The 14,456-nt window shown below is 27.7% G+C and overlaps 2 protein-coding genes across 10 annotated transcripts in view; one reads left to right on the top strand and one right to left on the bottom strand.

Moving 5' to 3' along the window:
- The first annotated feature begins 241 nt into the window (after positions 1-241).
- On the top strand, positions 242-8,779 carry LOC124952767 (DNA excision repair protein ERCC-5). Its single transcript, XM_047503104.1, has 9 exons — positions 242-1,318; positions 1,453-1,628; positions 1,875-2,300; positions 2,376-2,589; positions 2,681-3,912; positions 4,003-4,101; positions 4,183-4,396; positions 4,481-4,717; positions 4,802-8,779. The coding sequence occupies exons 1-9, from the start codon at positions 1,231-1,233 to the stop codon at positions 5,455-5,457; spliced, it is 3,342 nt and encodes a 1,113-aa protein (XP_047359060.1). The 5' UTR covers positions 242-1,230; the 3' UTR covers positions 5,458-8,779.
- Positions 6,005-14,456, bottom strand: part of LOC124952768 (glutathione hydrolase 1 proenzyme-like) — a 149,703-nt gene continuing 141,251 nt past the window's right edge. The window contains exons 1-11 of one of the 9 annotated variants that reach the window (XM_047503106.1): positions 13,335-13,423; positions 10,919-11,063; positions 10,644-10,768; positions 10,131-10,270; positions 9,633-9,865; positions 9,393-9,553; positions 8,947-9,167; positions 8,183-8,378; positions 7,917-8,082; positions 6,906-7,052; positions 6,005-6,740 (exon numbers count right to left, since the gene is read on the bottom strand). In XM_047503106.1, coding sequence (XP_047359062.1) covers positions 6,552-6,740; positions 6,906-7,052; positions 7,917-8,082; positions 8,183-8,378; positions 8,947-9,167; positions 9,393-9,553; positions 9,633-9,865; positions 10,131-10,270; positions 10,644-10,768; positions 10,919-11,063; positions 13,335-13,342 — 1,731 coding nt within the window. In that variant the 5' untranslated portion in view covers positions 13,343-13,423 and the 3' untranslated portion in view covers positions 6,005-6,551. Of the gene's footprint in view, positions 6,741-6,905; positions 7,053-7,404; positions 7,564-7,634; positions 7,831-7,916; positions 8,083-8,182; positions 8,379-8,946; positions 9,168-9,392; positions 9,554-9,632; positions 9,866-10,130; positions 10,271-10,643; positions 10,865-10,918; positions 11,064-12,192; positions 12,222-13,140; positions 13,424-14,456 lie in introns of those variants that run through there. The other 8 variants (XM_047503111.1, XM_047503110.1, XM_047503105.1 and 5 more) reach the window with 8 other exon arrangements.

Here is a 14,456-nt window from a genome sequence, read left to right as displayed (position 1 = left end):
CATATGATCTTCCTTAGAACGTCTTTAAAATGTATGTTATATTCGATTTTAATAATGATTTAATAAAAAAATAGAAAATAGAAACGATTACATTTTCACAGTAACAATAGATATAAGTTATATTATAATCTTTTTTCTTTTTTTTCTTTTTCATTTAAATGCAATAATTTTTTCTACAATTCTTAATTATCGTTACAATCATGTATATAGTATATTTTTAAATACACGACTATTTTTATACAGTTATAATCTTTTGAAATTTTTGTTGTATTGTACAAAATAATATTTTTTGTTTTTACTATCTAAAAGATCGTACAAATTGTTCATAGGTTTGATACGATCAACTTTTGTCTATAAATAACCGGATAACTTTCACTAGAAAAAATATTTAGATAATTAGGAATAGTGTCTTTATTAGTATAACAGTATATTCGTAAGATATGATAGAAAATTCGAATAGGATACTGCTTTAAGAAAAAGATCGTTCTTTCGCTCTTCGCTCATCTTCCCTATAGTAAAACCGAAGCGTGAGAAAAAAACGTGTTAAAAGAGGGATACCGTTATATATATACGTACGAATAAATTGAATTCATTCTCTTGAAGTTTATACGATACATTTATAAATATATTTATATAACTTGTGCATTATTCTTGCAATTTTGCAATATAATGTTATTAATTTCGCCACTTTAAAATAATATTTAAATACAAATAATATATAGAGTAAAATCTATTCATAAAAGGCAGGTTAAAAAAACAACCGAATATTAATTCATTTGTTTAAAAAAAAGAATTCGAAATTAAAAATGAATGAATTATATAGGAATACCTAGTTTTACCTAAATATAAAGGGTATATAGCATGTAGTATTAGCAGGGTGCGCTAGTCGTATTGTTTTCGTTTATCAGCTGATCGGTACGCCAGCTTGCATGATAATCGTTTTATATTTTGATTAATTGTTGCAAAATAAATTTCATTAATATATTATTAATTTCAAAATAACAGCATAACAATTTTTTATTTACGTATACAAATATAATTTCTAGTGTTTATTCGTCACATAAAACGATAATGTAAGTACAATTTCTTTTAATTTTTTAATAAGTTAGGCTATGATAACAATATGATATAATAACGTTAGTCGTAAATACATTATGGAAATACTTACACGTTCTTTTTCAACGAATTCGTATTTAATAGTAATCATACTAGAAATTTTATTTTGATATCATGGGAGTACTTGGTTTATGGCGATTAATTGAAGCTACCGGAAAACCAGTTCCTTTAGAAACGTTGGAAGGAAAAGTTTTAGCTATTGGTGGGTAAACATTAATTTTTATATCTCTATTAATAATATTACTTTTATATGTACAAGGATATCATACATATATGTTTAATAACATTTAAGTCTGTTAATTGAATATATAATGGCAACTTGAATATATATTTTAGATGTTTCTATATGGATTCATCAGGTGTTACAAGGATATCAAGATCGTCATGGCAATCCTAAGCCGAATGCCCACTTAATCGGATTATTTAATAGAATTTGTAAACTATTATATTATAAAATCAAACCAGTCTTTGTGTTTGATGGAGGTGTTCCTATGCTTAAGAAATCCACAGTTGTAAGTATATGTCATAGTATGAATCGCCATAAAAAATAATAAATATTTTATTAGTATATTTTTATGTAATGCATTTGTTTTTTCTTTTCTTTTTTATAAAGATTGACGTAGCATGCAATGTAGCAAGAGAAGTATATGTAGTAAAGTTGTTCGTCTATCTTGATTATAATATTACCTGTAGATAATTAGCACATCGTGGGAACCAGGTAGTGAGAAAAGAGTCTCCTCATTCTTTTGTGTTTGCAGGCTGCACGCAGGAAGCAGAAATCTATCGCTGCAAGTAAGGCACGAAAGATGAAGGCAGATTTGATAAATAACTTGATAAAGCATACAGTTGTGAAAAGTGTATTGAATAAGAAAAATGTGGATGAAAACATTGAATCTTCTGAAATATCTACTAATATTTATAGTAAACCATCTGTAAACGATGTCTTCAAATTACCAGAATTAACTAATATAGATGAAAAGGACTATATAAGTAGCGATGATTCAAATTCGTCTATGCAATTAAGTCCAAGAAAGCAAACCAAGTGGATGGGCAATATTCATAATGTAGATCTGTCTACTGCAGAATTTAAATCACTGCCTGCCGATGTGCGTTATGATATTCTTACAGATCTTAAGGAAACTAGAAAACAGAGTTCATGGGGACGTTTACATGAAATGCCTGAAGTATGTATAAATTTTATGAAATTATACTGAATTTTGAATTTTGAAATGTATATTTCTAAACTATTTTAATTTTAGGAATCAAATAAATTTTCTACTTTTCAAATGAAACGTTTATTAAAACGTAGATTTGTACAAGAATCACTAGAATCTGCTGAAAAAGAGATGGGAGGTAAAACCTTAACTTTGGATGAATTAGAGAAATTATTAACTGAACAGGGTGTGCAGACTAATAGAGACAATGCATACCGCATTGCATCAGATAGTACATCTAGAGTAATTTATATTAGTGGTAAGTTGTGAACAAATATTTGCAAATCTAAAACTCAAAAATTCTTACTTCTTTGAAAAAAATGATGAAGTGTATTATTATTATTTTGTAGATAAAGATACATTAATTCGAAATACCACTGAGGATACAACAAATAAGAAAGATGTCTTAAACAGAATAGATGAGGAATTTGAACCTGTTGCAGGCCCCAGTGGTATTGCAATAACTCGTAAAAACCTAAATGAATTTCAATTAAGCGATGGAGATAGTGATAGTAATTTAACAAGCTATAGCAACTCTGTACCTATTATTGAAAATATAAATGAGTATGAATTTGGTAGTGATTGGGAATCAGAAACTGAAAAAAATGAATCTTCACCGCTTCCTAAAAAATATCAGAACAAAAGTATCATTAATCCTGCTTTAACATATATGTTAGAGCATAGTAGTTTAACGCAAGAACAAATTATGCAACTTATAGAGCAAACTAAACAAAATAGTAACAAAAAAACTAATACTCATTCAAGTACAAGTACGAAATCATTATCTATGTTAGAACCAATTATAAACAATACAAAAAATGAAAAGGAGGAACAGCAAAAAATTACTGAAGAAAATTTAATTGGTTGTAATCAAATTGTAGAGAAAAATATACCTATATATCCATTAGAAGATTCTATTTTGGATATTTCTACAGAAAATAATAGTAGTAATTTTCAGTTTGTAGAAGACAATGATAAATTAATTTCAGATGAAGAGAAAATTGAGTGTTACTCACAACCTATTGTCCCTATAACATTAGATAAACATACGACTGACTCAGATTCTGATGAATTTATTGAAATACCAGATGTTCCAATACCTAATTCAAATATTTCAAAAGAAATTACTAAAAAACATGTTATTGAAATATCATTTAAATCCAATGAAAAAATTGAAAATGATATATTTGCAGATGTATTTAAAGAATCAAGTCAAGATATATTTTCACAATCTACCGAATCTGTTATCTCTCCATTGATAGAGCGGACTATTTCAACAAGTGTTTTTCAAGATTTAAATAAACAAAATGATAACAAAGACAGTGAAGTTTCAGAAATTTCAACATTGAAAAGTTACAACTTTTACAAAACTTCATTAGATAAAAAGACAGATTTGCATGAAGAAGGACATGCTCATATATTTCAATCAAGTAACGTGGACGAAGATCACATTAAGAAGATTCAAAAAAGCAAGATTTTTATAAATGCAGAGGATGCTTGTGATACAGCTGAATTACCTGAGGATACAATGAATGAAAAAAAAGTTTTACCTACAAATGAGACTGAACTTTTAGAGTTAAAGGTATGGTAAATCAAAACGTTATTCGATCTGAAAGATTATAATTATCTTATTTCCTATTGACTCGTGCTTAGGTAGATTTTCTAAATGTAGGCAAATCTAGAAGATGAACAGAAACAACTCACGGAAAATATCAGTAAATTGGAGAGGCAAGCTACAGACATATCTGATCAAATAAGAATTGAGGCTCAGGTAAAACTTAATGGTCAATTTTTTCAATAAGAAATTTCTCATTCAATTCTGAAAATTATAGAATGTTATATGATTTTATAGGAGCTTTTACGTTTATTTGGTATACCATATGTTATTGCACCAATGGAAGCAGAAGCTCAGTGTGCTTATTTAGAACAGATTAAACTTACTGATGGAACGATTACAGATGACTCCGATATTTGGCTTTTTGGAGGACAATGTGTTTACAAAAATTTCTTTAATAACAACAAGAAAGTATTGCAATTTCGATTTTGTGATATACAACATCATTTTAGTAAGTATGATAAATGTATGCCTTAGGAAATTGATTTTGAAATATCATAAAAGTGTAATAATTTTGACATATATATTTTCTTAGAATTGACCCGTCACCAATTAATACAGTTAGCTCTTTTGGTTGGAAGTGATTATACTACAGGTATACCTGGTATTGGACCTGTAACGGCACTTGAAATATTAGCTGCATTTCCAACGCAAGGAGATAACTTATTACATGGTTTAATTAATTTCTATTTATGGATACAAAAAGATAAAGCTATAGATTCTAGTAAAAAAAGTTTACGTAACAAGTTACGAAATATAAAAATCGAGAAAGGTAATCCTATTGCTATATGTAGTTAATTATCGATTACTCTCTTTCATTTAGAGATGATTATATTTATTGAAATATGATTCACAGGTTTTCCAAGTCAAGCTGTTGTACAAGCATATATGTTTCCTTCAATAGATGAATCAAAAGAAAAATTTACATGGGGTCGACCTAATATGATTTTATTGTCAGATTATACGACCTTAAAGTTTGGATGGAGTAAGAATAAATTTAATGAGATAATAAAGCCGGTAATTAAAAGAATGGAAGAATCTAAACAGCAACAAACAATAGAATCATATTTTAAGTTAAAAGCAATACCAAAATCTATTGAAATGAATCTAAGTAAAAGAATTAAAAAAGCTGTTAATAGCTTAAATAGTGAGAATGTAGAGTTGGATATTAGTGAAACTGATATGAATAATAAGATGGAAAAAAGTGGTAACAAGCGGGTACGTAAAAAACAAAATAAAAAAGAGAATGATGACGATGTAAATCCTATTAAATCTAACAGTATAAATGAAAAGTTGACACCTAATGTATCTAACGATGATAACAAAAAAAGTACCAAAGAATATATACCACAGAGAGAAAAGGACAAAGCAAATTCTTTGAAAAAAAAGATGCACGCAATAGAAGTATTTAGAAAATCAAAATCTGGATTAGATAAAACAAAAAAGATTAAACGTAATGTTCGGAAAATAGTACAAGAAGCGAAACTTTCTGAAAGTAGCGATAGCAATTAGAAAAGTAAATGATAGAATTTATAAATGCAGCACTATGTAATATATATTCGTATTGTAGAATCTATATTTAATTACCATACAAGTTTTTACTTTTATTTTACGAAATGTAAAATCGACAATGAAGTCGTTATTGAGTTAAGGATCTTTCACAGTTATTTGTTTTGTTTCATATATAAACAGTATCAAACAATATATTTTCGCATGAATTATTCTTTTATATGTCGCGAGTAATTATTTTTTCATATGTCGATGAATAAAGTAAAACTGTATTTATTATTATTGAATTGTTTCTAAAAATATAATATATTTTTTTATAAAACCATTTTCTATACTTTTAATTCAATCGATTCCATTCATCTAAAGTCACACATTAGGAATATAAGTCTGTAAACATTATTAAACAACTATTTAAGTGCAACTATCTCTAATGAATGTGTATACATATATTGTTTATATATTGTTTAATTTTTTTACCTTATCAAGTAGTACCTCTTTATTACGTTATTTAAAAGTACTGTGTAATGAATTTCAATGAATGCAAACAGGAAAAATGTGTATCAGTTTATTAAAAAAAACATAACGAGTTCGAATGTTAAAATATTATATCTCAGCATATTTTGTAATGTGTGTGTATGGTAAATGCATTTATATTAACATATAATCAAATTAGTGTTCTATCATACTAATATACATAATATTATTTGAAATAATTACGGGTTTCTTGTTTTATTAGATAATACAATAAAATCACAGTTTATAATGAATATTTGTAGTACTGTCATAAAAAGATAATTATTTCGATTTTTAAGGTACTATTTATGCACAGTTTACTTAGTTTTTATTCGCTTTTTGTTGTTCGTTTGTTTTTTTAACATTTTTTGATGTTATGAATTAATATATAGTTTATTTTTGTTTTATGAATAGTTTGTTTTCAGTCTAGGAATAAAATTTTTTATACAGTATTAATTACTTCATATTTTACTTGTTTTATATTTTGATTCACTTAAAAAAAAAGAATTGTGCATAGAAATTAACTATTTGTGCACTTTCTGTATGAAAGGCATTTAAATGATACTAAAGCAGAAGGACATAGATTAAAATCCAGCCACACTTCCTTGCCTTCGATAATCTGAATTCGCTGTTATACCATTTTCATCATTTGCCACTGCTGTGATAGCACTTCCTATTCCCGTAAAGGTCGATACATTATGTTTAACTTCACGCAAATATTGTATGATATCGGGACAAAAACCTTTTTCTGTTTGAGCTGTCATCGGTAATAACTATATAAAAAAGAAACTTTTATTAATTTTATCTTATATTTTACATAATTTATCTATTTATGTTCTTTTATATGAAACTTTATCTTAAAATATTCGTTCTTATTAAAAAAGGAAAAATAAATAAACAATGATGTTAATTTTATAGTAATTTGATAATATTATTACCTGATGATGAATTCTATAAGAATCGATCGTTTCCTTTATATTGTATCCACCCCACAGATTTAAAATCATACAGGTAGCAATAGCGGTCGTGATTTTTGTACCGCCTGCGGCACCGATTACTAATCGAACTACTTTATCTTTACCTATCTGAAATCAATGTTGATACAATATTTTTATTAATAATTATTAATAATAATATATGTTATGGACTTAGTGATTAATACATTTATGAATGATCGTAATAAATTTATTATAGAAAACTATGTAAAAAGATGCAACTCTAATGTCGAAATTTATTACAATGTTCAAAAAATCGAATTGCTCAAAGAGAATGGAGCTTTGTTCCATTTAATAAATTAATCAATATTCATCAGGTTGCGTGATTTCACTATTTAAAATGATCGGGTATTATAAATAATGGCCTCTTAGTCACTTGACTTATCAAATATATATAAGAATGTAGACTTCTGATTTAATTATGTACATCGTTATATGTTTCATTAACAGTTCTCATTTAATAAGAAAATCTTCCATAATCGATTGATCTATGTGCGTCTTTATGCACATGTTCATTATCCTTTGTTAGATGACTTTGTGAATGCGTCTGACCGATTACGAAAGACACATATGTAGAGAACCATAAGCAATATAGTTAAACCTATAATCATTGTGAATGCAACGCAATTACATCGTTTAATATAATGATTCTTAGAATTGAGTATATTTTACCGTGTCTATGTTACTATTTTCTTTGTGCTGGTTATTGGTACTTGAAGTTTCTCTCTATAAATTTTCCATTCACTTTCGCAATATACACATAATGCACGCGCGCGTGTATGTGACCGATTTAATACTTATGAACATGCGCTATGAATGCCTCTATTATTACGTGTCTTGCTATCATAAATTTTCGAAGTTAGTATTGCTACAAGTATCGTAAATAGTTATTGAATAAATGTATTGGACATATCGATATAAGGTACAAACAGGATCTAAGTAGAAAACATTTACCACTATCGTTGGACTCATAGAACTTAAAGGCCTCTTGCCTGGTCGAATAAAATTTGCTGGTGATGGAGGAACTTCAAACCCGTTAGTTATATCAGGCGAACTGAAGTCGTCCATTTCGTCATTGAATATTATACCGGTAGATTTCGAACGAATCATTGCTCCGAAACTAATATAATAAAGAAAATCAGATAAAATCATTATTTGTTACTTTTTAAATCGATTTAAAATCTTATTATTACATCATAAAGATCGATCGATAGACTTACACCTGATTGATCGTAGAAGTCACCGATACCGCAGAACCATCAGGCGCCAATACAGAAACATGAGCTGTTCCAGAATCCATAGTTGTTGCCGTAACGGCGCCGTAGTGTTTAGGATCGTTACTTGTTTCGTAGTCATTGATTTCATTTTTTATTATTTTTGCATAATCCTTAGACGTTAGATTAGTTAACAAACTTTCTGCAATAATTAAAAAATAAGCTCGTTCATAAATGTATAACAGAAGTTGTAAGGATAAATCAATTCTTTCGTAAATTATTTCGTTTGCTCTATTTTAACGAGTCATGTGATTACGTTATGATCAATTAACTTTCCTAGGAAGAAACGATTAACCTCGTAATTTTCCTGGGAAAGATGAAAACATTGAATAGTGTTAATATAGTGCAATTCTTCATCTAGCTGTAATTGTAGAAAAAAGAATCAAATCGATAATAAAAATGCTTTTAAATTAATTTTTATCATTTAGTCGATAAATTAATTTATCTATTTTTAATTCATATAATCTTATCGAATGAACTATCTATATCTATCTTAGTCGGTAAGAATCGGTATTATGTATCTTCGGTCAGAGAGAGAGAGAGAGAGAGAGAGAGAGAGAGAGAGAGAGAGAGAGAGAGAGAGAGAGAGAGAGAGAGAGGAGGGGAGGGGAAGAGAGAGAGGTCATAATTATGTTATCTTATCTTTAGATGAATTTAACATTCAATTATTTTGTTAACTAAATGATTTACATATTTTCTTAGCAACTCACCAATATCGACAAATTCTGGGTCACCCAACTCAGTTCTTTTTGCGTAAGCCCATTTAAACGCCTCAACGATGCGATGCCACATAATATTCTGATTATTAATTGATACAATATCTTGAAGAATGTTGATAATGAACGCAAGAATTACTCCAGAACCAGGTGGAGGTGCTGTATAGATTGTTAAATCATCGACATTAATTTCGATCGGTTTTTTCCATTTGACACTGTAATAAAATATCCATGTTAGAAATATCGTGAGCTCGGAAGAAAAAGTCTACATCAATAATTTTATTAGCATGAAACAAGCAATATGTATATTTTAATAAATTATCTCTTTATTGTATTAATTAATTCAAATTCTAAGGTAGTGATTGATTGATAACATGTGTGAATGTTCATGTGTATGTTACGATATTTAATGGAAATTAGTCGAAATAGTATACACAAACCTATAAGTTTCAAAGTCCTCTCTGGATATTATACCTTTAAAAGATCGAATTTCAGCAATCATTTCATCGGTCATGCTACCATTATAAAATATATCTGGTCCATTATTTGCTATTAGTCTTAACGTTTCTGCTAATTTTGGTCTTTTTATTTTTTCACCTACCTAAAGAGAAATCAAATTTATTTGAACACTATTGTAATAAATTGATTCGTCGTATGTATTAGTTAAAACGTTAACTTACCTTCCATGGCCGTTTAGTAGCAGGATTGATAAGAATGTCGGCTAAAGTACTTTCTGCTTTAATTTTAGATTCTTTGTTGATGAGATAGGCATAAAGATAATCGTTAATAACGGAGCCTCTTAAACACAATGCTATCGTCGGCTCGAATAATTCTCTCCATTTTAATTTGCCATATTTTTTATGAGCTTCCCAGTATCCTCGTAATTCACCAGGCACAGCTACCGCCAAACCACCTGTAAAAATAACGAATACATGTAAGCAAGAGGTTATTGTTGATATTGCATAATTGATGCATTATTCGGATATTTTTTCGAATTGATTTATTTTTTCTAGATTAAGGAAAATAGTTTGAATTTTTTCGAGATTTAAGAAAGGAACTAGTACAGACGATAATAATAAATTTTGTATATATTTTTCTTAATCGAATAATATTATAAAAATCGTACGTATTTGATTTCATAAGGTGAAAAAAAATAAAATTAAAAAATATTTACTTACCGTACATCGACAAATGTGCATCTCCGTGAAACATATTTTCCTTGGCTGCGGCAGGAGCCGTTTCTCTTGCATCCAAGTAGTCGGCCGTTCCATTTTTTGCATCCCATATTGTCATCAGAAAACCACCACCCAATCCCATACTTTGAATTAAAAATAAAAAGTGATACATGCTACATTTGTCTCATAACACGTAAAAAATAAATAAATTATAAAAATAAGAAAAAGAAAACAATGAGTACAAATAATTATAAATAATGATACAAAATTTTACTTGATTAGATTTTCTTTTTTCTCACAAAAGTAAGGTATTTGCCTTTTAAAAAAACAAAGTGGTATTTTATACAAATTGAATAATATGAATTTTATACAAATCGTAAAGATTCAAAATGGATATCTCAAGTAGTAACAGAAATAATTGTTTGTTACATTTTTTATTATATATGTTTATATGAATTGCCTACAATCGTGTCTACAAATGAAAAAGAAAAAAAAAAAGAAATTTCAAAGACGTACCTGTGCAACGAAGCTACACCCTCGCAAAGAAGAGTAGCTATCGCAGCATCAACTGCACTTCCATTTTTTTTCAATATATCGCTGCCTATTTGAGCGCATTCCTGTCCATTCGTCGATACGGCTGCCTGTTTGTATGATCATCGATTATCGCGACTTGCAGTAAGATCCATTCTCTTTTCATTGATATTGCCAGTGAAGTTGCACTTTCTATCTTCGTTTCACTTATTGTCATTTGTAAGTTTATCGATTCAAAAGCGTCATTGAGTGATAATTACCTGCCTGTATCGTCCAAGTTCCGAATGACTATTGAATTTGATGTCGCATCCTTCTCGTTGAATAATTAATATTATAATGATGGCTAATATTACAGATATGATTAACAGGACACATACACCAAATAGGAGAACTTTCTTCTTCGCTCTGTACGACATAATAAAAAATGCGTTAGTAGTATTAAATAATGTGTAACTTATCGTTTTTATATACGACCTTTTTACATCGTATAATATATAGAAATATATACATTGTATACATACAAATATAAGATACAGAATCTGTATAGATAATATATTGAGCAATAATATATGCAAAAGATGAATTCTATGATTTTAATATTTTGATCTTTAGATGACTAAATAAAAAAGAGTGATATTTAAAAGAAACGAGTATCTAAAATGTAGATTTATTGTCTATAAAAAATGTGTGCGATAAATATATTTTAAAAGATGTTCGAAATGATACCAATTAACTATAAATGTACTTTTAGATATACTTAATGAATTATAAGTAAGATATTATATATTATCTTAATTCTCGACAAGTTCTTCGATCATTTTCTAAATTAAATATGTTGCTATTGTTTTATTTAATGGGAATCATTTCAATCGCTTTGTAAAATAAATTGTACATAACCCAGATGCCTACATTTTAAATTTTCTTATTTTTTCTAAACATTACTTTCTTGTTCAAGATTATTTAAAAAACAAAATATTTATGTTATAGAATTTTTTTTTAATTTAAAACTTCTGTAAATATTTTTCAATAAATTTCTAGAATTATATTTTTATAAGTTAAAACACTATAATAATAAAAATATGATGATATATTTAAAACAAAATCAATGACCTTGAACAAAATTAATCAGAATGTCCCTTTTAGATTAAATAATTTTTCTTATAAATTTTTTTATCTTTAAAAATAGCAAAGATATTTCAGATATAAACATTTAATGACTGTATAAGCTTATACTTATTTGATATATGGAAAAAGTTATTACAGATGCATGATTAAGCATGACAATGGCGTATCGAGGTCATTGAAAAATGAAATCATAATAAAAAAATCGTTAACAGTCGTTATAATTTAAAGATGTTTGTTATTGAACATATCTGTAAATACTATTTCTTGCAAGTTTTTATTTAAAAATAAAATATCTACGAATTCTATAACCATCCTCTCTATATTGGCACGTGTACACATATCCGAGTGCGTTTCTAATGTAATTCAACATGCAGTGCGCATCTATCGGTATAAAATGAATGATTCGTACACGCAATCACACATATACTTGAAAGCGTTTACTATGCAAATCACAAGGATTACATAACTCCTATACACTTCATTCGATTTGCTTTACTGCATACTTATCCGTAAACTGGATACTGTTATATTCCTAGAAAGTTCGAAAAATTAATCAACGATTCGAATAAATTTGCCAAAGTTTCCTTTCTTTAAAAAAATACGTACGAACCTTACGAGTTACAAAATTATGAAAAGATATGATTACCAACAACCTTGTTTATCTTTCACGGATCTATTTTTACTTTTTTTTTATCGCCGACAAAAACGATGAAAACGATTGTGTAAAAGCACGAGAATTTTTTAACGACACGGATTACTTTTATCTTACTGGATCCATTTTATCAGAGGATTTATGTGTTTAAACATCTTTTCTTATCAGAAATTAATTATTATTATTATATTATTATGCTAAATCATAAGAATTTCCGAAAATGATATTACATCAAAATCAATGATATTCGCGTTATATCAAATGTTTTTCCATTTGAATTAATAATGTTGTTTTTTATAGAATTTCCTCAAAAAAATTATCTCTTAATGGATAAATGTATGTAATACTTTTCTTTATTTTATAACTGCCGACTTAATACTAACTAAACGCTTAACTATAATTTCCGATAATTAGATAAAAATATCCCAGTAGCATCAGAATAAGATATTATTTCAGTCACCTTCTATATATGATCTTTCTTATATCTCGTTAAATCATTGCATATTGCGAAATATACATTTATCGAATAATGTTGAAGATAACAATACAGATATCAGTCTCATACTAAATGTCGAGCATTAATCGTGATAATGAAAACATTTGCTCGAATAATTCATATTAAATGAAATAATATAGATTAAACTAAGATTAATTAAATAGATATTGATCACAATATTTTTCGAATACACGAGAATTAATAATTACATTGTAGAACATAAGTGTTTTTGGACAATTTATAAAATTCCCTTTAACTAAATATGGAACGGTAAATAAACATTTGTAAATAAAAAAGAATACATTTCCGTTACGTGCACTATGTTGCAATAGTATTTCAAAAGTCGATAATTAAATCACTTTCCTTAGGCGTGTCAAGAACGAAGAAGGAGAAATTTACCAACCCGATCATGTTGCGCGAGCGAATGTGCCACTGAGAAACGTCTAACGTCGACTAAACATTTCCTTGAGTTGACTGTTTCTTTTATAACACGGTAGGATGCTGATTATATCTTGTTTTTTTTCATTAACATTCTTTTTCAAGATCATAATAAATTCTCAAGATAAAAATAATTAAGAAATTTTATTTACTGTTTCTCCTTTATAACATTTTATATTATTTATTTAGTATTACATTATTCACTACTTTTGTTTTTATCAATTTCATATTTGCTTATTTTCAAAATTGCGCTTTATAATTCATTGGAACATGTTCAAAGAATTTTATAACATTTCGTTGAACTGCTGTGTCAAAATTCTCAGGTTTAAAGAATACTTTCTCCACCAGATTCTTTACATATATTATCATAAAATGTCAAGATTGAAGTTTATTTTTAAATTCTATGCATTAAAATTTTAATAAAATAACTCGATGAAATACATAGTTTGTAAATATAAAATAATTCCCTTTCACTTTTGTCCAGTAATATATTATAAAATTATAATCGTTATAAAGAGTAATAATAAAAAATTGCAAGAACTTTACATAAATTGCTTTTAATTTTATAAATCAAATATTTCAATATGATGCAATAGTAATTTGAATTGTGCATTTTTTAAATTGAATGATAGACGGTCACAAATATGATATGATTGGTTGACAAAATATCGAGCCTAGGGAAATATATTGTCATGGTAACTTTAAAGTGTTCCGTTTCACGCACCAATCATATCGACGTACAGGTAGTCATTCCATTTACGCATCAGCTGCTCTAATGACATAACATGTATGTTGTACATCTACAGTCATATTCTACAGCGAATTGTTATAATTATGACAGTGATGTTTGTATAAATGAAAATGTGGTAAACAGTCAATGATATCTACTTAAAAGCAAATAACTAACCAATAATATTTATCTAGAAGCAAGAAACAGGCCAATAATGATAGTTTTCTCGTTTTTATAATTTGTTATGAAGTTGTATATGAAGTTGAAAACATTTTGCGTGCAAAGCACTATTTCTATGAGAGAAATAAAAAATCTTCTGTTAATGTTTTATTATTCTACGATAATTTCATGTAATGG

This window comes from Vespa velutina, chromosome 11 (genome assembly GCF_912470025.1).
Source record: "Vespa velutina chromosome 11, iVesVel2.1, whole genome shotgun sequence".
Taxonomy (NCBI): domain Eukaryota; kingdom Metazoa; phylum Arthropoda; class Insecta; order Hymenoptera; family Vespidae; genus Vespa; species Vespa velutina.
Note: the sequence above shows the minus strand (reverse complement) of the source record. Positions and strands in the feature narration are given on the sequence as shown.